The sequence below is a fragment of the Pithys albifrons genome, chromosome Z (assembly GCF_047495875.1).
Source record: "Pithys albifrons albifrons isolate INPA30051 chromosome Z, PitAlb_v1, whole genome shotgun sequence".
In the NCBI taxonomy this organism is placed as follows: domain Eukaryota; kingdom Metazoa; phylum Chordata; class Aves; order Passeriformes; family Thamnophilidae; genus Pithys; species Pithys albifrons.
Genome location: NC_092497.1, coordinates 16,436,776 through 16,461,223, shown reverse-complemented (window position 1 = coordinate 16,461,223; position 24,448 = coordinate 16,436,776). Strand labels below are relative to the sequence as shown.

The following is a 24,448-nucleotide window of genomic DNA, read 5'->3' as shown; positions in this document are numbered from 1 at the left end:
TGTGGAGACTTTTGAGTATTCAGAACTGGAAGCAAATTATGTTTCTGGAAGAATACACTCACTGTTTCTAATAATGATAACCACATCTTTATCAAATGTTGAACACAGAATAATTCAGCATATGAAATTTCTTGTCAGGGTAGCTTTGTGTACTAAACCAAATAAACATAGTATTTTTGAAGAAAGGCTATTTTATACAAATCTCCAAAGTAATTTCTTTAAAATAGTAATATTTTGATCACATGTTGCTTTTATCAAGCAACAGAATTCTCCATTTCTGCTGTCAATTTTTGAGGCAAATTATTAAGAGTATGATTCTGGTGTGTTCTTTGTACCTGCATAGCCATGAAGTTTGGGATTTTTTATTAAACTTTTAAGACTCTAAAAGACATCCTCTATGTGATTTTAACTGGAAGTAAGATTTTCACTGTAGATTTCATTTGCACTTCCCAGGAAACAGTTTTCTATAATGTAATTTAATTAGCCATATAATTTTAAAAATAATTTGTCAATATTGTGAAACATTGACTTAGACCTCAAGTCACTGATTTGTAAGAGCAAGAATATTTTTACATACATACATTTAGATGTAATTTCTTGGATTTTACGTGGGTTTATTTGTTTTTATGTGTTTTTAATGTGTTATTATGATATATGAGTGGCTTAATCATTTTTGCTATTACCAAGATTTTCATAGGAACAAATAGATTTTATGTATTTTGAGCTTTAAGGATTCAGGTGGTGAACAGTTCTGACTTTAACCCAGTATTGTGCACTAATCAGCTACCTTGAATTGTAATGAAAATTTTAGGGATTTTTTATAAGTATTGGCCTATGAAATCTTCATTTAGTTTACTATATAAAGCAAAGTTTAGATTCTAACACGGTGTGGCATTTTGCTTATTTTATTCATAGCTTATATTTAATCTTAACAACACAAATTTGTAAACATTAAAATAATTGTTCCTCATAAAGCAGAATTTTTATGGGCTTTCTAAACTAAGGTATTGCATGTTATTAAAAGAAAGCATTCAGAACCAGTTTCATCTCAGAACTTTTATTCCACAGGAAATTTAACGAAATTACTTCAATTTTGAATAATTTGACCATTATTTCCATATTTGGAAGACTGACCACAACAGCTTCAGTAAGAAACCAACTTACCTTCCCCAGGAGAAATATTCTTCACTCTTTCTGTTGTTTGCAATGAGATTGTTACACTGCTATCTTATAAGTAGGACAATTGGTTTGAAACTCAGATACGCAGCCACGTGACTTCGGGAGTAGGCATCATGTAAAAAGAATTGTGATTTAATAATATTAAAGAACCATGCACTTAAATCTCAAACCAATACTTTTGGGGAGTTAGGATGATGTAAGAGAAAACTTTCTTTTCTTTTTTTTGTTGCACAATTTAATTTGCTTCCCAAACCTGGTTCTGGCTGAGACAAAAGAAAATAGTTGAAATACTTGCAGCTTGTTATGAAATACAGATCTAGTGAAAAAACTTGTTTTACAGAACAAATAGTTTCAGATACAATTTTTGTAAATATGAAAACTTTCAAGTGTCTGTGCACATCCAATCTTTTGATACTTCACCTACTATCCGATAGTATCTGATTTCATTTTGTGTTTACAGAATTGGGAAGTTAAAAGATATTACTATCTGAAAAACAAACTAAAAAAAAGTTTAGAAAAATACTGAGATTGAAAGAAGCTGGTTACATGTGTCCCGTTTGTATCATGATGACTGTAAAAATATGTTGAATATGCTATTAATATTTATGTATTTGTAAATGCATAGAAAGCATTGTAGATGCTTTGTGTTTATTCATTTTGATTAAATTACGCTGTTGGATCCAGAACTCTGGGAGGCCAGATCATGTTCCACTCATTTCAATGGCAGGTATAGTCAGAGCACTGCCTTCTTCCTCTCTTTTAAATACCTGTCTCTGAGGAAAAGACTTAGTGTGCTGAGGGAGCGTGTAATTATATCCAAAATTATGCTTTAAAAGGGGAAATAAAGACAGGTTCAATGTTTGACAGACTTGAATCATCAAAAATGTTGTAGAATAATTTTATCAGACATGCCCTTTTTTTAAAGACTTATTTCCTAAGGTTTTCTCTGCATTGTCTCAACATTTTTGACATATTTTATGGTAGATTTCTTTATAACTGTGTGTCTGTTATTTATAGTTTATTTCAAATTCATTGAGTATGAGAACTGGTTGTGTAAATATGTTAAAGATGGGAAATATAGGCTTCAGAATCTGGTACTAATTTCTAAAAATGCAGCCAGGTATCTGACTTTATGCCCTTATATTTGAAAAGTTATGGGCAGTGATATTTTTATTTAGGTTCCACATTGCTTGTTCAGCTGACTTTTCAAGCACTGTGGGAAATCCCTACCTTGGACTTACTGTATTGCTGCCAAAAGTATGTCTACACAATATGAGAAACTGGTCCTCTCACTCCGCTAGTAAGAAAAATAATAAATAATATTTTGGGCCATTTAGAGACTGGCTGTATCTTCAAGCTGCCTTCTTGGTAAGATGTAAATAAATACAAAAGATTATAAATGTCCCTTCTAACTCAGCTCTGCCCTCAAAAGTCTCCAGATTGAGTCCAGTGATGCTGTCATGGATATATTTGGCCCATCAAGAAGTATGACCTGAAGTTCAGGTGATGCTGGTTCTCAAAGCAATGCAGAAATAGGAATGGACCTAACCTGTAGAAAATTACCACTGTATATTTTATTTCAGGACCCTGAATTTTAGCTTTCTTTTCTTGATTTTTTCATTGTATGACTAAAATGATTACTCCTCTCTATTTAGATGTCAAGACAGGTCACACACATTTACCACAACAGGATAACAAAACCACACATTTTGACAGTGAAGTCATGTCCACCGTGTGAGAGGTAGTATTTAGTATGGTCAACTCAAAGCAGAAAATAAGTATTGCAGAATTGATCATAGAATCATAGAATTGATTGGGTTGGAAAATACCTCTCAGATCATCAAGTCCATCCCTTGGTCCAACTCCAGTACATTTACTAGATCATGGCACTCAGCGCCATGTCCAATCTGAGTTTAAAAATCTCCAGGGATGGTGAATCCACCACCTCTCTGGGCAGCCCATTCCAATGCCTGATTACTCTCTCTGGAAACAATTTTTTTCTGATATCCAACTTAAATTTCCCCTGGCAGAGCTTAAGCTCGTGCTCCCTTGTCCTATTGCTGAGTGCCTGGGAGAAGAGACCAGCCCCCACCTGGCTAGAACTTCCCTTCAGGTAGTTCTAGACAGTGATGAGGTCACCTCTGAACCTCCTCTTCTCCAGGCTAAACAACCCCAGCTCCCTCAGCCTCTCCCCATAGGGCTTCTGCTTCAGTCCCTTCACCAGCCTTGTTGCTCTTCTCTGGACTCGCTCCAGCACCTCAATATCCTTCCTGAACTGAGGGGCCCAGAACTGAACACAGTACTCAAGGTGTGGCCTCACCAACGCAGAGTACAGGGGAAGGATCACTGCCCTGGTCCTGCTGGCCATGCTATTTTTGATACAGGACAGGATGCCATTGGCCTTCTTGGCCACCTGGGCACACTGTTGGCTCATGTTGAGCTTCCTGTCAAGTAGTACCCCCAGGTCCCTTTCTGCCTGGTTGCTCTTCAGCCACTCTGTGCCCAGCCTGGAGCGCTGCATGGAGTTGTTGTGGCCAAATTGCAGGACCCGGCACTTGGCCTTATTGAACTTCCTCCCACTGGAATCAGCCCATCTCTCAAGTCTATCCAGATCCCTCTGCAGAGCCCTCCTGCCTTCCAGCAGGTCGACACTCCCTCCCAGCTTGGTGTCATCAGCAAATTTGCTGATGGTGGACTCAATCCTCTCATCTAATCATCAATAAAGATGTTAAACAGGACTGGACCCAACACAGACCCCTGGGAAACACCACTGGTGACTGGCCGCCAGCTGGATGCAGCTCCATTCACCAGCACTCTCTGGGCCCGACCCTCCAGCCAGCTCCTAATCCAGGAGAGGGTACACTTGTCCAAGCCATGGGCTACCAGCTTTTCCAGGAGTATATTATGGGAGACAGTGTCAAAGGCCTTGCTGAAGTCCAGATAGACCACATCCACAGCCTTCCCCTCATCCACCAGGTGGGTCACCTGATCGTAAAAAGAGATCAGGTTGGTCACACAGGACCTGCCCCTTCTGAACCCATGCTGGCTGGGTCTAACCCCTTGTCCATTCTGAAGGTGCTGTGTGATTGCACTCAGGATGATCTGATATTTGGTAAATAAATTTTGCTGGTCATAAATATGTGACCTTTCTAAGTCTTGCCTAAATCTTTCTTCAGCAAAGTATTTTTATTAATGCTTTCAGATCTTACCTGTCACATTTCTATTTTGTTTTGCTGTTCTGTTTGCTCTGCAGAGGCTGGTTTCTATTTGTACCTGTCTTGAATTGGAATAAATGGGAGTTCTATTATAAAACCAAGTGTCAGATTGACTCCATCTAGAAAGTAACCAATTTTAAAGGTCACATAAAACAGGCCATTCTCAACTCTTTTTTTTCTGAATATATTTGATTAAAAATACTTTGCTCTGTTTATTAAGTCACTGGTGTTTTCCCTTCAGGGCCAACTAAAGTAGAAGCAGTTCTTTGTGTTTGTCATCAGATTAAGGTCACAGATAGAATTGGACTAGATAAAACTATATACTTTTCCCTGCTACTGAATTAGCAATGATGAAGTATTTATAATAAAATTAAGCACACATATCAGGAGTCAGTTGTGTGTAAAGTGTTACCCTGAGGCATAGCCAGAGATTTCGATCAATGTGCATTTATATCCACTTGTGCAGGTGTGTTCCTAGTGTAGACTCTAGTAACTTGCAATTCTCAAAGAAATAGCTTTGGTAGGAGTTGAATCAGACGTACGGTATCCCAAATGATACATATGAAAAATATCTTTTGAATTCCATTACTTGAATATGAGATGAATAAATAAAAAAGCCATGGTTGTCTTTCATTGTTTAAAGGGGGATTAAGAGATGGATGCTCAAAAAGAGGCCTTGTCCTCCCTCTTTTATGTTATTCCCAGAGGGGCTTTGTTGCAACCACTATCTTAAAAGTAAACATTCAGGTCAGATATGAAAATTCAGAACCGATGGTTTATAATCTCTGTTTAATTGGTGCTCCAAGGGATAAACCTAATAATTTTGGGCTGACCCAGAGACTGAAACAAAAAATCCCTTGTCATTTACATACTGGTTTTATAACTGTTATTTTTTTATAACTGTTTATTTTATATAACTGTTATTCTGCCCTGCAGTGTAGCCTGAAGTTGCATTGTTGCTCTGGGTACAGCTTTCAGCATGCTTTCTACAGCTGCACATGTGCAGCTCTTTCTTTCTCCCAACTGTGGCTATTTAATATTCCAGACTCCACACATAGCTCACTTAGTAGGAGTGCAATTTCATACTGCCCAAGGCATGATGTAAATCTTAATCTGAAGACTAAACTCAAGATAATTTTTTGATTCTGAGCACCTCTAGTACTTCTGAGGGGTGGAAAAGGTGTCTGAAATAACTTAATGGTGTGAGATTTGGATAAATTTTTCCAAGAAGTCCAAAGTAATTTTTTTTTGTTTAATTAGAAATAAATTCTGGTAAGTTATGTATAAATTGTTATATAAAATGAAGCTAAAAATTAAAGGCAGTGAAATTGCCATCTCTGGAGGTGTTCAAGAAATGACTGGATGGGGCATTTAGTGCCATGATCTGGTTGACGTGGTGGTGTTCAGTCAAAGGTTGGACTTGATATTGGAGGTCTTTTCCAGCCATAATGGTTGTATGATTGTATGATTATAAACTGAAACAAAAATCATAACTGAACAAATATTACATGCCTCTTAACAGAAAGCAGAAGAGGTAACTTGTGCATTCCACGACAGCAGTTCAACAGATTTTGTGTTCACCTAGTTAACTGTATGTGCACTATTAACTTAATATGACAGCCCTCAAATACTTTTAAGCAAGCAGGCTGGTAAGACTGGAATCATTTTTCTATCTCAGGCTCAGAAATCAGAGTTAGCAGGACCAATTTGAGGTATACACTTAATTTTAAATGTGAGGAAGGAATAGTCTGCATTCTGCTTCTTACATGGGAATAAAAAGAGTCATTAATAAAGTGTGAGTGAACACTGAGATTAAACATGTGAGCTCTGACTTCTTCAGCTATTTCTTATTCTCTGTGACCAATATGTTACCAAAATTTTGGAAACTGTTAATTTGAGGTTCCATTTCAGCCATTGTCAGAAGCATTGTCAGTTCTTCAGGCAAAAATTTAAGGTTTCCAGGCTATTGAGAAAAGGCTATAGAATTAATATATAAAGAAATTATGAGTTCTTATAGGTGAGTTTGCAAACTAAATTTTTTATTAAACAGATTTTGAAGTACATGAAAAGTTCTATAGCTAACCTCCCCCAAATAAACATGATTATAATAAAAAGTATCACATGTAATTGAAATGAAAGTGAATAGTAATGAAAAGGGAAAATAGCTATGAAATCTTTCCTATTATGTAAAGTAAAAGAATGGGAAGAGTTGCATCTCATGAGAATTTTAATTTTTTTTTCAAATGCAGTAATCTCAAGTCACCGATAATTTTTTGGAAATGCATTTTCCAAAATTTTCAAGCCTTTATGCTTAAGCTAAACATTTAGGTATGAAATTAGAAATCTAAATAAAGTGGTCAGATTTTCAAATGTGTTTTATAGCTGTAATTCCTGCTTAATTGCATGGCATTTTTGGATGGTAAGTGTTTAATGATAACCAGGCACTTATATTACTTATATTTACCTACATGAGTAAAGGGTTTAGGGGCCTAACTTTAGTTACACACAAGTGTTTGAATTATTTCTGTTGTGAATAGTATCTTATCAAGAAATCCATTGAAACACAGAGATTTGTTCACACATCTGTACTGCAAAATCAAGTTAAATTAATTTGTGGTCTTATATTTCTTCCAATCCCACTAGAGGACCAGCTGACGGGCAAGCCAGCATTTACTCAAACAAGTGGCATTGGCTTCCTGTCCTCCAGTGTCTCTTTAGCAAACTACACTTCACATATCTCCTAGGAGTTTTAATGAGTTTTAGCTCATTAATACAGAAATTGTAATTTCTGATTACAAAAAATGCTATAAAAATGTGACTTCTCTTAGTATTCTTGTTTCAATGTATCACAATCAATCCCTGAATGGAAGAATTTTAAACATGCAAATAAATTATTTCAGTCCACAAGGCATTTTGGCTAGTAATATTAAAAAACAGCACCCCTCTCACCCCTCAAATGTAAAACTATCAATGCAACACTGTGAACTAATATTATTGTTTACATTGTACAATGTGAGCTTGGGGTATTTCAGTGGGTTTTTTTGAACCAAACACACATTGCCATAAGAGGTTCCTTTTATCAGAAAAATTATTTACTGTTGTTTGCTGGAGAGAGAACATGCAGAGATTTTTAAAGGATGTTTCAACATTTGCTGAAGATTTTTCTTTGGAAATTATTTTCTTTAATTCAGTGTTATTAGAACACACTACACAAATACCAGACTATATAAGCAAAGATGAGTGATAAAAGTATGGTATGTTTGAAAAGCTGATAGAATGTTTCCGTGTTATGCAATCTCGATAATAATCCCAGATATGTTCATGCATTTTTAACACTGCCCACTAAGCTTCACAGGATCTATTTCTGGAGCTAAGGGTTTCAGAAATGGTGGAAGGTTGCAGTGTTGTATACAGACTATTACAGTCATTTCTTTTGATGGATTTGATTTCACATAAAATTCTCAACATTTTAGTGTTCTTGAAGTATATGACCATTTCTGCAGAGCCACACTGCTATTGAAAAAGCTTTGAAGAAAACAGTGACAAGGTAAAATAATCCTTGCAGAGCCCAAACCTAATGGCATAATGCCTAAGCCTGTAGTTGCAGAGGCAGGATAAGGATGCAGAAGCCTTGTATATATGTGAGTGCTGGGTTTTGGTCTCCTGGGAGTTTTGAGAACTGGGTCTTCTGCTGGGTCTCTTACAGTAAAGTCTAATAGGGAGCTTGGAGGAAAACTTCAGAAAATTTTAATGTGATCAGGACTTATCTCTGCTTCACAGTTGTAGTATTGTAACCATATAGACAAAGTGCAACCTGAATGAGTGCTAGAGCTCCTAACAGTAGTAATCCTTGCCATTTTTTCCTATTCTTGAAAAGTATTTCAGTGCACACATCCATTATTTAGATTTATATCAACTACTAAAACTGAAGCTATTGAAATAGCTGTAACCTAAAAGCATTGCTTAAAAGGAAAAATGTATAATTGTGACACTTTGTGTTTCTTTCCATTCACAGTATCTCCTAAATATCAATGTCATCTTCTCAATTTTGACAGCAGCTAGATGGTATTTGGTTAAGACTTGTGTTACAAGCATCTATTTCCAATGACTGTAAAACTGGAATTTGGAATATATTCTCTTAAAATCCCCTAGACTGAAAAAATTTTTGTCCACAGGGTTAGGGTCTGAGGTATATTTCTAAGATGCAGGTTTTGCATTTTGGGACTCAAAACATACACTGTCATTTTCAAGCAAGGACCAGTTCCCATTAAAAAAAAGTTAAAGACATCACAAAGCACTCTCCATATTTGTATTTGCACTCATTTAAAATGTGTACTTAATGTCTGCTTGAGTTCAGATATGTAAAAATTAGGATACAAACATTCCCTCTTTCATGTGTGAATTGTTTTCTGTATAAATACAAAGTGTCATGTGCCGATATGCCTGAATACCTCTAGTGATCTGATGTTTTCTAAAGCCTCTGATGAGTCCTAAAGCCTATGTCTATCCCTACAATTAAATAGTATTTTCCACTTAAGATTCTGTGAAATACCAACTGGACTTTCTTTATCATCTAAATGTAACTTCGCATAATGATGATTATGCATATTAAAATGTTATGTATTTATCTTGAGTAGACTGAATTGTGTCATAAGTAAAGAATATGTCTGTATTTATAGTTTAGAAGTACATTGAAACCAGTAGAGCAGAAAAGTGCTAAATGCATTTTTCCATACTACTTGGCAGCTGACTGCTGATGTTCATGCTAATTCTGTCCAAAAAAATTGCCCATGACAAACCTGAAAATGTCTGTGTTGTTTTTGAGAATTATATCTGTGATTTGCTCTAAGACACTTTTCACATGCAAACAATCTTTTTCTTAAGAATGGAGGAATATACTGAAATTCAAATTGCTGTATTAATTTAATACAAACTTAGCTACTATAGATGTAGTAGCCACAGGATTATCAGTATTTTAGGAAAACTGCTAATGATTAAGAGTGATTAACTGCCTTTGTGTCATTTTTCCTTAGTGAACTGGTATGTGCAAAAATGGTATAATAGTATAGAAATACAAGCCAAAAAATGTAACACTACTTACATTGTTTCTTCATTCAGATTTTTGTGCTTTTAAGATTGTAATAAATGCAAAAGTGAATATTCTGAAGGGATCATTGAGTCTCCCACAACTTTGTGAGCATTTAAATACCAAGTTCATAGACAAGTAGTAATATCACTAGCTTTACTAAATTTTGTGAGCCTTGCTTCAGTTGAAAGGAGTTATAGTCTTTAAAAAAACATTTAGCTGGTGACTTCTATCCAATATATGCCTTTTTCAGCACCTTACATAACACTGGCTTGCAGCCAAGAGGCAGGTGTGTCATTGTAGTTCTCTGCTGAAATTAATGTGTTTAAATTAATGGTCCTTGCTGAGAAACCTCAGCTTTTTTTAGAAGTTCAGGATGATATTTCTTTAACATACCTGATAAGAATTAAATTATTTGCATTTCTGATTTGCAACATGTATTTCACCTGTAATTTTTGCCCGCAGATTTTCCACATGACGTATGATCTGGCCAGTGCAGTGGTGAGAATATTTAATCTCATTGGAATGATGCTTCTGCTATGCCACTGGGATGGTTGTTTACAGTTCTTAGTACCATTACTCCAGGATTTCCCACCAGATTGCTGGGTGTCCCTAAACGGTATGGTTGTAAGTATTGTTAATTTTTCATTGTGCTTTCTAAACATTACTATTCTAAACAGTTAGCTTCAGAATTTAGTGTGAAAATACATTCCTAGTAATACACAGCCCTGAAATTTCTTCAAGGATACATTTATATTTTGTTGGCTCACTTGCTAATGAACTAAAGTTTGTTTTGCAGTCCTCATCATCAATAAAATGTTATTGACTCATCGTCAGTAAATGAGCCTGAAAATTCTTTCCATTTTAAGGTCATTTTAATTTCTTAACTCTCATTTCCTAAAAATAATCCCCAAAAGAAATATGGAACACTCAGTTCACCAGTGCCTTCAGTTTAGTCTGCAGTTTTGGAATGCTTCTGAAGGTATGTCATTGGTGTTTGTTTAATCTAATGTTATCCTCAGTTTGTTTTGTAAATAACATCTGGGTCATCTCATGATCCATTTTCCCCAACTCAGAGGTCAATATGAGAATTTCTAAGTAAAATAAGATAAATAGATTTAGTTGTATGATACTCTTCTCTGTGTGAACAGAATGTTCAAGGACAGATTGTGTGCGTTATTTATAAGGAAGAGTAATGATGTTCTGCTTAGAGGACAATGGCTATGAAAAATACAGTTTTATATCAAGTCAGATAACACAGCAGTATAGGACAACATTTTTATAGGTAATACACTGAAAAAATTGCTGAAATGGGCCTACAGCAAAAAGAAGTAGCCTGAGCAACTCTGTCACTGGACATCTGAAAACATGTGTCTCTCCAGCTTTTACAATCTGAGAATCCATAAACCAGCATCTTTGCTGTTGACAGGCATCTTACTCAGTCCTACGTATTTCTGTTGCAGAACCATAACAGTGTTTGTTCCATTAGGAAGGTGATATGGCACATTAATATGGGAACTCCTTGACTAAGATTGTCAGTCATACAGACAAGTATTTGCAGTCATCAAGCAACATCTTTAATGATAAGCAGCATGTTTGCTGACACCTCATGTGCTGCTTTTCTATAAAAAAACCCCAAACAAAAACTTGACATATCTTCAGAAATGCGATTGCTACAATAAAAGTAGGTCAGCATGATGCTGATCGGCACATCTTTCCATTCTGCTGCATTTTGAGTTCTGCTTTCTAACATCTTCCATTCACATTTACAAAGGGTACATTTTCTACCAGCTTTTTAAAGATCTGGATGAAAATAATCATGGCAAGTGAAAGGGAGCCATGGATTACACTTAATTGAAGTATTTAACTTTTAGAGAACACTGAACTATTAGACTCTCTGTGCTCTGTAAGAGCTACTTTTAAAGATGGCTGTAAACACTATGCTGATCTTCTTTCTGCCTGTGCACATGCAGGCTTTTTTATGAAAACAATACTCTCTCCTTACTGGCCACATACTCTTAGAAAGATCTTTTCTGAAACTTGTCCCTTTAAAAATTTTTTTGTCAGGCTACTGAATAGTTTCCATTGAAGGAACACAGGGGAGAGACCTGAATATAATGTTTGCAGAACAGACAGTCCTTTAGGCCACTGGAAAGAGAAAGAATTGACTGCCAGCCTGGAATCAGGACCATATTTAAGACCATTGTTGAGGCTAACATCTAGACATTTCTTCTGACCATGTCATGGTGTTATGAGACATTTCCTGGTTGCTTTCCAGGATCTGAAAATTAATTCTTTAGGACTGAAAAGAGACAGAAGAGCTGTCATGGAATCTCAGCCCTCTAAAATAATAGAGGAAATAGAAGAAGAATGATGATAATGATGATCATCATGGTTTTCTGCTGTATTCAGAGTCTAACTTTGGAGTTTGGAAGGGCTTCAGGTTCCTGATACTGCAAGAGCTTAGGCAAAAAAGGTACTTTACTGCCCCTGTACTGCAGCATGTAACAATCTAATCTAATCTGAATTTTAAAGCTTTTATTACTTAAATGACTCCACCCGATACTGGGGTCCAGATTCAAAGTAAAATTTTAAACTTATTCATTGTGATCATTGGCTTGAAGACATTCAAGCCAATGTGTGTTCAGCCAGAAAAAGTTAGTTTTTCTAAACGTAAATCAGTTGTGAGCCAGAGCATTTGCAGATAATATGATGATAAAGGAAGTGAGGATGCCATGACGCCATGTTGTCTCCTCAGCTGACACAGCCCAGCCTGCTCTTTCAGTCTGCAGTTCCCTTTTGTCTTGCACATTAGTTGCTTTAGTCTGCAGGCTGCAAGAACTTCTAAAAGCCTTCTCCTGAAAGATGTTTATTCTGTTTGAATTGATACATGAAACTATTCAAATTCTGATTTTTGTCTTTGAAAGGATAATAGAAGTGTCATAGTGCAACATGAAGGAGACTATGAAATAGAAGTCCCTCTCTGTAAAAGGAAATAAGATCACCATGTGTTAATATGTACCAGCCTACAGCCTTAGTTCAACAAAAAATGTTCCAAGCCCGTTATGAGCCCATATTGTATCTGTACTCTCAGCTTGACCTTCTCAGACAGTTTATTGCCTTCATGTTGATGTGAAATACCTGCCAGAGATGACATCTTTTTTTAATTGACGTGATCCCACTTGCTCACTTCTGTATCTTTACTGCCATTTGATTGCACTGACTTTATCAGTGCTGAGTACTGTGAAGTGGCAGGATCTTTTGCTCTTCTAGAATATGAATGCACTTGTCTTTACGAATAAGAACACTGGTAAACATAATATAAAACTACGTAGCAACTGGTTTTCCCCCTCACTTCAAGTCATGTTCTAGCCAGTCCATTACAGACAAAATAACAAGTCAATTATTTCTATGAGGGAATATGGCTCTTTGATGCTCTTCATATTTTTTTCTTTTACCACTAGGATTTCATTCCTAAAGAATGTCTTTTCTGAAGAAGTTTCATAAACTTTCCTAATGATGCTGCCTAATTTGTCCTTGGCTCAGAAAACCTATTATATGCAGCATCTTGTGTGATCTATCCTCAGCTTTCTGGTCTGCATTGCTTTAGATTAGTTTACTTCCAATAATGACTCATAGACCAAACATCTTTATCATGCCTCAGAGTTTGAGCCAGTGGTTCCTTAGAAAATCAGGAGCAAAACTTGCAAGTGAAACCAAGGGAGGCACAAAAGCAGAAAAGCATAGCAATTCTCTCCTATAGTCCATCTGTGCAAATCAAGATTCTGCATTTTTCTTTCAATTTGAGCTGCAATAATTGGAAGAAAAATGTGTGAGTCCCAATTGATGAACTGTAATAGTCAGGGATTCTAGGCAAGTAGAAATGAGAGATGACATTATTGCCATTAATGCCATCTGGCCATCTAAGCATGACAGCCTGCAATAAAACATCTCTTGCAGTACATCATTAAAAACAGTATCTGAAGATTCCCAACCTGTATTTTTCTGTCTATATTTGTAATAATTGGTCATATGGTTAGGCAAATGTATGGTCCTTTAAGCAAGCTATTTACCTGGCCTTTTACAGATTTTTTGTTTATAATGCTTCCTTTGTGAGCTACAAGTCTAGCAAAGAGGTATAGAATTTAACTTGAAAGGTGAGATTTTAAAGCCAAAAGGGACTGTAAAGCTTTTGGAAAGGCCTTGCTTTGCTGGCATTTCTCCTGGCAGTCAGACAATGTTTGCTCAGCAAGAACCCTTCAGGTACTCTGGTTTTTTTTGTTTTGTCTTTTCCTTTCTGTCATTGCAGTTGGATTGTTTGCAGCTCTCAGGGTATTTTAGGTTTGGATTTGGTGAAGTGGGATTTTGCATTGTATTAATGCCCATTTTTTGTCACATAATTTCTTCAGGGGCAAAAGAAATCAGATATTAGGCTTCAGCTCTTCATCTCCAATGGTATCAGCATTACTAGAAAAAGAATTTGGAAAGTTCTGCTGTAGAATCTGAAAGCCTTGCTCATTATAAAATTAATTACGTGAATGAATATTTGATAGGAAAATTCAAAAATTTAGGGGATGGTGAGGATTTATAATGCTCTAAGACCTGTGCTAATATTCACATATATATATGTAAATATGCAAAAAAGCTATTTAGTAATAACATCCAAAACTTTAATTCGCAACATTTTTCACTAATGAACACCATTTTCCATTACACAATCACTTGTTTTTTTCCTGTAAGATCTCTGCTTTAATTAATGAAGCACAGGGAATGCATTGTAGTAATTTGATGTGTTATTCTGCTTTGGGTTTTTCTCCTTTTTGATAATACATCAGCATAGCACCTGCTTCCCTATAGCTGGCTATTAGGGAAGCTAATTTTCTCATGACATATTTCCTCATTTGACCATTATGTGATAATCATAATTTAGAGCTTCCCAAATGTTTTTGAGTACCTTTTTATTATATAGGAAGTATTGCAGAGCCACATTTAAACCACTAGATTCTTCTGATTTCATTTGCAATGCTAAACAATAAACACTTATGTAAATGAAATCCTAGAACCTTAAATTGGGTGCTTAAAAAGTATGGATGATGTGGGAATCATCTGATTACTACAGGGACTGAGAATCTCATGAGGTATACTACTACTCTAATGTATTTTATATCAATATGTTCATATTTATGTATGCCTGTTTAGTTAGAGGAATGCTTTTTTGAGCAGATAAAACAGTAAAATTACCAATCATAGATGGATTGTGATCAAAATTAGGGGAATTGGCCATGTCAGATTCTCTATTTGCAGCACAATTTGGAAATATTGTAATACCAACAGCAGAAATATGTAACTGACATTCTTAGGACTATGATACACTTATTTTTGAAATCTACAGTGAATAATTTTATCCTTTCTAGTACGTGCAACTGTTCAGAATTCAGTTACTGCTCCCTCTTGCAGACAGCACTGACCTAGACACTGAGGTCAGTCTGTTTCCCCCTACATTAAGATGATGGAGTAATTACTTGTTTCACTGGTTTAGCATAAAGTGATAGGCCTAAAACTATAAGGTCAGGAAAATATATCAGTTTGTGTGATTTGACAGTATAAGAAACTGCAGAGGAAAATTTTGCAGATGTGCTAAATGACAAGGTATGTTTAAGGGAGACGGAGGTCATGTGTTAACTGCAAAACCAAAATTTTATGCCAAGCTAGCGAGGACTAGAGGAATAGGGTATCTGAGGACACTGCTGATTTTATTCAGTGTGTCATGATCAATGAAGAGGAAAACAAATCAAGTTCTCATTTTTACAACAATTGCTGAGGCTTTAGGAAACCCACATAGGTTTTGGCTTATGTTTTTTCCTGTTGTCTGACAGGTTTCAGGTCATGTGCTTTTGGAGGCCTGGAATAGAAAGTAATAATAACTTTTCCTTCCAACCTCCTTGGTTTGGTGTAATGTTCTACATATTTTTTGACGTCTCATATACTTTTGGACTGTGTACTTTTGACAGTATATTTCTGATGTGCTTAGATAAAAACAGTTATTAGATTTCTGGTATCTCATAGTTCTTGAAAATATTTCATTTTTTTTTTGTTTGTATTGATTGCTGCCATTGATGTCTTCTTAGATTATAACTTTTAGCTTATTGTATTAATACCATGATCTAATTGAGATGTAGAACCTTGAAAATTGAAAAATAAAGGTGTAAAATCAATTACAAGGAGGCTTAAAATGTCTAAAAGTTTATCATTGGAGAAAGTATTCATGTTATACATGAATATTTGGATTAAAACCATGTCAAAAGGGCAAATAGACTTTCACAGAAGGTATTCCCAGTTGTTACCACACAACTCAACCAACTCTGGAAATTGTTTAGCATCATGAACTCAACTATCATCATAAGTAAGCCCTGCTACCTTACTTCACTCTCACCAAAATGCTTAAAACTCAGGGTTATAGTTTTGACATAATTATTTAATACTGATGGTGATTGTTATTTCAGTAGATGTTGATACTCAGTGCTATGGAGGAAGGATCTAAATTAGGGCACATGTTTTGTAAGTGTTGATTATAGCACTATGTTACTGATGTGATAATAAGGGCTAAAGAGGATGACTTCTGTATTGAATTAGTTGGCTGCCTTTGCATGCTTCTGTTTCTTTCAGACAGAAAGCTGGTCTTCCTTATATGGGATGAGAATAATGAGACAATTTTATAGAGGAAGCGTACAAAAGCAAATTGGTGCACTTCATAGATACTAACTTATTTCCATAGTTTTTGTTCGTTGTCAAAAGAGCTAGTAGGAATGTATCAAGAAGTGATGCAAGGAACAAGTTACGTATTTGTCATCAAAATCTATTGTCTATTGTTTCTCCCTCAAGAATCAACACAATTTATAAATGCTTATGCTGCAGTACATTGTGAAGGGATTTCTGGTAAATTATGAAATATTTTATGTAAGCTTTACACTGGAAAGAATACAAGAAATTGCACATTATATGGTGAAGTCTAATGCTGTGTTTGATAGACATTCTAGAAGAAAATAACAGACTTCAGAAAACATGTCTTAAGCCATTTCTTTCCTTAAAAAAAAGGTGAACTAAAGTAAAACCATAAATTTTACCTGTCAGAATTTAGGAACTTATAACTCTTGTTTGCCCTAGTGTGAATATTCAGGAGGAGTTATAAGCACCTCACAGCCAAATGAAGATTCTCTGTCATAGAAAAGAGTATTCCCCTTGTTCCGGGGAGCTGGATCAGTTTACTTTGCTCTGTCTCTTTTTAAAAGTGTTTATCTGCATGTAGTGGTATTCCAGGTTGAACTGGATATCAGTGTGAAACAATTATTTGGAAGTAGCTCTTCGTGAGTGGCTTTTGCTCTTGTGATTGGAATATCTGAAAACTGAATTCTTGGAATATTTGTGCCAGAGCAGGTTTCCCAGAATAAATCCAGATGTAGATACATCCAGATGAATACCATTTATATACAGCTGTTCTTCAGCATATCTTCCTCTTTTTCATTGCAAACTTATATTAATATGCACAGTCTAATTCTTGATCCATATGCTTTAGGACTGCATGAAAACTTGCTTTGCATAAGCTACATATTTTTGCCAAGGAGTCATTATCACAATCAGATTTTCTCAAGAGCACTTATTTTACTGCTTTTCACTGAGGGATTTTTCCATTTCAAATCTGAACTTTCTACACATGTCTATTCAGCACCTGTCTCATTCTAATATTTAAAGTACAGCTGGAAAGAAGTCTCTACTGGGATGCAATTAAAATAAAAAATGGCCACCTGAAATTGCACATTTAGAATGCTTACATGTCACATTAGAAAAAAATCACAGCAAGATGCTTTGATCTGGTTCACGTAATTGTGAGCTGAGTCACTTTGATGCATTAGAAACTTGACATATAGGTCTCTGTGCAGCAGACTATATCAGCAGTCTATAGAATCTCCCAGGGTGAAAAAAGAGGGTATCAAAACAATTTTTAAAAATCTGGCTACTTATGATATTCTCCCTCCATGGAAATTTTCATATTTCATATTTTCAGTTTAGTTTGAATTTGAATGAAGGTAAAAGCTAAACAAGAAGGATTTCCTGTAACACTGGAAGCCTCCATTTACATCCATTTCTGGTTATCAAAATATGAAGAAAGTAGGAAATTTATGACATTCTGTTTTCTTTCATTTGTTTTAATCTACTGATTTTCCTTCATGTCCAAAATGGGTTTTCCCATACTTTTTATACTTAGAAGTCAAGGATGTACACAACTCATTTGGATTTAGGCTGCATGTAGTTTTCCTGTTAGTGTAGGATAATTTTCTTTAAGACTGCTCCTGCCCATTTGCTTTCCTGCTTTTCTTGCTTTCTGCATGTACAGTCCTTTGAACAGGCTTAACCTGAACTAATACATATAGAGATATAAAACTTTCAGAAAATGTAATTGAATGGAAATGATAGAAAATATTTGCTGTAGCAGCAATACAGTAAAATTCCACAATTTTTATATTGTCTGAAATATGCAGTATCTTATTCAATGTCACTATTAATGAGTAAATTTTGAATATCATCTAGATATTTTGTATACAGATGTCTACATGTTAATTTTTGGATCAATGACTTTAATCATTAAATACCCTTAAATATATTTTGCTTTCTTTCTGCTATCTGGATTTTTATGTTTGTTTCATTTACTCTTTAGAAGATATTATTGATACCTGTCCTAGTTCAGCAGGAGGGACCAGTTAACACTGTGTGGGAGTGATCAAAGCTGTGTATTCTACCCCCTCTGTTCATTCCCCAAGGACAATGGACCTTTAGCAGCAGCTGCCCAGGGAGTCATTAGCACCTTAACACCCAGCCTGAGGGGGCTTGGCTGCTAATGGGCCATCAAAGGTTCAACAATACCCCATGACTCCCAGAGTTAATCACCCATTGTGTGAGTTCCCGCCCTGGGGGAGGGACTGGATGCTCCCTGAGGGTACATAAGTTGTGGGTAAGAAGACCTCGGGAACTTCTCTTCGGATCCAGAGGAGCAGCAGGACCTCAATAGGAGGAGATCACTGCTCTTGACCAGACTACGACTGCCACTCTCAACCAGACTACAGCCATCACCTGCACCAACAGGTTTTTCACTTCCTTTTGCTTTAGACTTGGGGGAACCATGCGGGTCTCAGCACAAGGCCAAACAAACCCCTTTGGGTTTGTGCCCCAGGACACTGGGTTATACTGCTGGGTTTTGTGAGTTGAAAGCAATTTCCCTTTGTGTCAGTGTATTTATTGTAATATTATTATTAAATTTTAGCTCTGACATAATCTCTCTCATGGTGAGTTCATTTCCCCTGCTGGTTCGCCTTTAAACCAGCACAATGCCATAAGGAAAAGAAAAAAGCCCTATGGTAAGCTGGGTCCATATACCACTTTCAATAATTTACTGTGCATTTCTTTTCCTCATGTGAGAGGGAAAGCAATATTTTCATTAATAAAATCAATAGTATCTACTCAAAAAACCCAGCTATAAATAATGTACCGATCTATTTAATTTAGCTGTAAAAAAAAAAACTTTTTCCTCAAATTTCAAAAAAACATTATTGACATTACCTTATTTTTTTTCTCTGTTTTGAATGGCTGGGGTTTATTACAAAATGTTCATGACAATGTTCTTTGAAGTGGATTGGAGCAGAGAGGGATGTACACTATCAGGTCTAGTTTAATAAGACGATATTGCCTACATTTTGTGGTACTAATAATACAAGAGAATTGCTTTGAAACAATCTCTTTGAAAGTCAGCAGCTGGCATTTGAATGAGACAAGAAAATAATGCCCATATTCTTCACAGATGACTAATGTTCCTTTTACAGTCCATCCCATATCATTTTAGTCACTGTATTTGATTTTTTTATATTTAGAAGGAGATGAAGTTAGTTTGCATTTGAGGGTAGCCTAGCACTTTGACAATAGTAATTATAATCAAAAAAGTATTATCTATGTTGGTATAGATAGGAAGGGACTTAACATGACTGGTTTTGAACAACTTTCTACTTAAAAGTGATATTTTTAAGTGTAGTCTATTGAGACTGATAGTTCAGTTTCACAAAGAGTAATAGAGTACTGAGCAGGAGTAAAGACCGTGCAGCAATCATTTGTCACTCTGCAGAAATAGGTAATAACCCTAATATCTCTAATAGTGAAAACCTTAAAATTTATCTCCTACATGGAACCAGAAAAGTTACAAAAGATCTAAAATGAATTAAATGTTGCTAAAACAGTTGACAGAAGAATAGTAGAGGGAATTTGCCATATATTTTAATAGCTTTTTCCATGTGTTCAGAAATTTTTATAGTGTATGATAAAAACCTTTGGTGGGAACGAAATAGAAATATAACTCAGATTTGTTTGAAAAGAAAATACAATAACTCGGCCTGGAAAGGTACACTCAAGAGCAATGGGCAGGCATCTTATGTTTCCAGTAGGTAAGGACAGATTTGACTGTGGAATTTTTTGGACCTATGCAAGTGTCTCTACATGAACTCTCATAACACATACCATTCACCTAAATGCTGCCTGTCCTATACCCTCATCTCTAAAAATTAAACACAGATGCAATACTTAAATGAGTGTTTAGATATACCTTTAAAATGAGTATTTAGATTGACCTTTATGTTTGTATTCTGATTGTCTTGGCTGTACTGTTGCAGCAAGATGATCTTGCTGCTACATATGTTTTTGTGCATATAAAAGTTTTTAAAAGAAATTAGTTCATGTTTGAGTTGTATGAATAAGCACGGATGATCTTCCTTTGGGTTTTTGGAGTCTGTATCTTGACAAAGAAACTGTTTATGGAAAGGATAGCATATAAATGCTGACAGGAAGTACATCTGGGGAATGCCATGTGCCATCAGACATAGTGGTGTACTGGCCCTTAGCGAACATGTATTACAGATCAATAAAATAAATAGCTGTAAGCCATCTTAGTTGAATTGTGAAGGAAAAACACACACACAGAGTAATATGGGGAGGAGATAGAAGGAATGAGACAGTTAAAACATTTGAAGCAAATACAATACAATATGTGTTTCTAATCAATAATGACTCTTGATTTTATTGCAAATTGAAAACACGACATTTTGCTGTTTTGAAGAATGAAAACTGCTTTGATATACACCCTATGATGACCTTCTCCCACTGAGTGATTTTGTTTCTTTTCACAGTTTTGACTCTAAAGGTTGGATTTGAAAAACACTTTAGTATATTTTACTTTTTTATGACTAATTGTGGGATTTTTAATCTAAACTTCAGGAGGAAGAAATAGCCATATGATCTGAAATTAGATTCAACTAAAGACCATTTTAAATCTAATTTAAATGACATGGGAACTTCAATCTGTATGTTTTTGGACGGAATTATTAAACTGGTTTTGTCTGTAAGTTAATTTCAACTTGTCTGACATATGTGCTTGGAGGATGCAAAACATGGTTGCAATAGAAACAAATGTTTGTCACTGTTCAAACTGAGTGCCATAGATAATGTGCAGATAGCTGGATTTACTAACATTTACAAACATTGCCATGGTACTTGTTTCAAGGCAAACTTAACTGAGCTTGTCTTGAGTGAGTAGTTTGACTACTTTGCGTTGTCAAACCAATAGTAAAAATGACTGTTCTTTTGATTATACTTAAAATAGATATGGAGTGAATTATCAGATTTCTAAAATAAGTCTTGTAATTTAGCAGAGGCCTAGTAAACATGGAGCTTCCAATTCAGAAAGGTTTCCAACCATTTACAAGCTAGATAACACATTTTTGGGGTAAATATATTCTATTTTCATTAGAATCTGAGTCATTTAATGTGTTTCCAGTTTAACATCATTTTCAGGTATTTCAAGCAAAGTAAATGCCCTGCTTTCATTAAATGGGTATACAAATATGTGCCCTGAATCCAAGAGCTCCTTTCACTGTGTGCTCTCTACTGGATAACTTTATCCATAAAAGTAAATAATTATGATGTTTGAATTCTAAACACTCCTCTGTTCTCATTAGGTATCTTTTTTTGTCTCTCACCTACTCCTATCTGTGGTTTATGATACCATCTCACTGTAGTAGGCTTACATTAAAACCAGTGTGCTGAAACTGAATTCACCATCTCATCTCCAGAATCTATTCCAGAGTGCCACTGACTTTTCTCAGACTTGCAAGGGCAAGCCATGTCCTGATCTGAATTTAAAGTTCAGTTGCAAGAGAAAAACTATGGATCATAAAATAAAACCAGAACTTGAGAGAAGAGACTGTTCTTAGGAATTGTATTTTCTCTACTGGATTGCAGCAAGGAAGAAATGGGGAGGCAAGTCCATCCAAGAAAACAGACGTAATCTCAGTAGGGAAGCTCAGGAATATAATGGTGCAGCTTTAGCTGAATAGGATCCTGGGCAGCTTATGGAGAGAGAAACTCTCCCCTGGAGGTGATAAAGAGCACCTGCATTAGCATTGTATTCTGAATAACCATCTGCAGCAGTCTGATTTTTACTGACTGTGTAGAGAGCCTAGGGAAACCTGCCAACTCACTTAGCCATCAAAGTGAAGTACCTGAAGTCAGCTGATGTGAGATTTTAGAATACCTTCTTCTCTTATTTCTGGTTCTCACAAAAAAACCCCAAGACAAATAGGGCCTGTGGTCAATGTAGATATCCATGTGTAAATAATACAAAAATGAAATGTACTGTTACTATACCTGTTCATTTTCCATTGCTCAGGGTTGTGGTGTTCCTGCTGTACCTCACTTCCTCAAACATTAGTGCCAGATATCCCATGACTGGGCTCTCCCCAGGGTTTGGCCTCTGGGCTGGACCGTCTGCCTTAGCCTTACCTGTTACAGTCAGAGCATTTGCATCCTCAGCATCTAGACTGAGGAACCTGGATTCCTTTGAACTACTCAGAAGGTGTATGTTTTCCTTGCTCTGCAGGATAATTTTGTGGATCTTTCTGTAATCAAAGCATGCAGTCTAACTCTTAATTGCAGCAAGAGACATTCTTATTTTTTATGTTGCAGTCATGAAAGTATCCCACGTGCTTTCCAAACATTTCTGTACAGTTAAATGGAATTACCATTGCTCTGCAGATGAAACACTTGTTTCGTAAATACTTACTGGGGAACTGTGAGAAGGCAAGTTGACTAAGAAAAGTTAGATCCATGAAAAGGAGGCAATTTATGACTTAGTCCTTTTCTGTATTCATTAGTCTATGGGAAAAGGTGTAGAACACAGGTGCCTATTTGTGACTTGGCCAATAGTGCTTTCCAAATTTGACTTCTTCAAAGTATGTTTTTTTCCCTTCTCCTTAGATAATAAAAATCTTAGTGGTGTTAAAAAGTTTAGGACAAGGATGAATATCTTTGAATGCCGCTTCCCTGACCAGCAGCAAATAATCCATTTGTTTGAAAATATGATAGTAAGAGATGTTATATTCCACGTGGTTGTTAATTGTAAAAATAATGTAGTTAAACAGTCTACTTAAAAGATTGAACACGAAGTTAGAATTGTGCATCAGTGGCTTTAGTGCACTTCACTTTTGGATGAAGAATGATAGAATTGGTTTGGGTTGGTGACACCTTTAAAGGTCATCTAATTCCAACACCCCTACCAAAGGCAGGGCACCTTCCACTAGACCAGATTTCTCAAAACCCCATCCAACCTGTCCTTGAACACATCAAGGGATCGGTATCCACAACTTCTCTGAGCAACCTGTTCCAGTGCCTCACCACCCTCACAGTAAAGAATATGTATAATAATATATCCAATATCAAATCTAAACATATTCTCTTTCAGCTTAAACCCATCTCCCCTTTTCTTATCACTACCTGCCCTTGTAAAAGCTTACACTCCTTCTTTTTCATAAGCCCTTTCTAAGTACTAAAAGGTTGCTATAAGGTCTTCCCAGGGCTTCTTTGGCCTGAATAATCCCAACTCTCCCAACCTGTCTTCATAGGAGAGGAGCTCCATCCCATTGATCATCTTTGTGGCCCTCCTCTGGACTTGCTTCAACAGGTAGGAAGATGGAGAGAGAAAAGACAAGAATAATCTAAAGACAAACTGAACACACGGCTGCATCCAAGTTAATGATTGAACTGTTGAGAGTTTGTTCAGGTGGGACCAACAGAATGGCCACATAAAGTCTGGCTGCAGTCTCTCTGGCACTTTCCAAGGGGGGGAAAGGAGCAGATACCCAGGGAAGATCAATCACCTCAAGCATGGAGGGAAATTTGCAACTGAGGGACTTCTAGATCTGGAGCTGGTATCCAGGTGTTTAACAACTATCATGGTGTGTTTCTTTCAGAAGTTCACCCAATAATTTTTTAAGTACACAAGCATGTTCATATTTGGCCAGAAGCATGAGCACGATGTCACAGCATCATGTCTCTGACATAGTGTCATGGTTTTGAACTGACCTGGCTGGATGTCCTTCGTGCTTCATCCTGTGCTGAGGTGACTGTACCTGAGAAAGCACAGAGGAGGTATGGGCTGATGGCTGTACAGGTGTCCCTGTCTTTAAAAGCTGGAAGTGGGACCTGGGTTTCCTCACCTCTTAGGTGAATAGCACAGGGTCACTCAAGTGCTCAGTTAACTCCCTCAAAGATGTTAAAAGAGGAGCATGTTCCCCTTCCTTTCTCTAAGAGTGTGAAGCTCAAACCCCAAAGATCAGGACATTCTTCTATGATTTAGGTTAACCTCCCTCTGCTAGGGGAGGGAAATGAATTTTTTATGACTTGCTCAGTTTTTTTTTTAAATGCCTAGGCATCATTTTGTGGGTGGCATTTAAGCTGCTAAATCATTTGTTCTTTATATCATTTTATTACCTATATTATGTTATTACCTTGAATGCCTTGCAGACTTTGGTAAGCGCCAGCAGTTTTAGGGCATCTGAGTTTAAGAAAAGGTCATCAGTAAGACTCAGATGAGTTCTCA

General features: G+C 36.3%; 1 protein-coding gene across 1 annotated transcript in view; it reads left to right on the top strand.

The window, feature by feature from the left end:
• HCN1 (hyperpolarization activated cyclic nucleotide gated potassium channel 1) overlaps window positions 1-24,448 on the top strand; it is a 195,480-nt gene that overhangs the window by 94,456 nt on the left and 76,576 nt on the right. Inside the window, exon 3 of the mRNA XM_071581368.1 lies at window positions 9,946-10,107. Within this exon, the coding sequence (XP_071437469.1) occupies window positions 9,946-10,107 (162 nt within the window). The remainder of the gene's footprint in view (window positions 1-9,945; window positions 10,108-24,448) is intronic.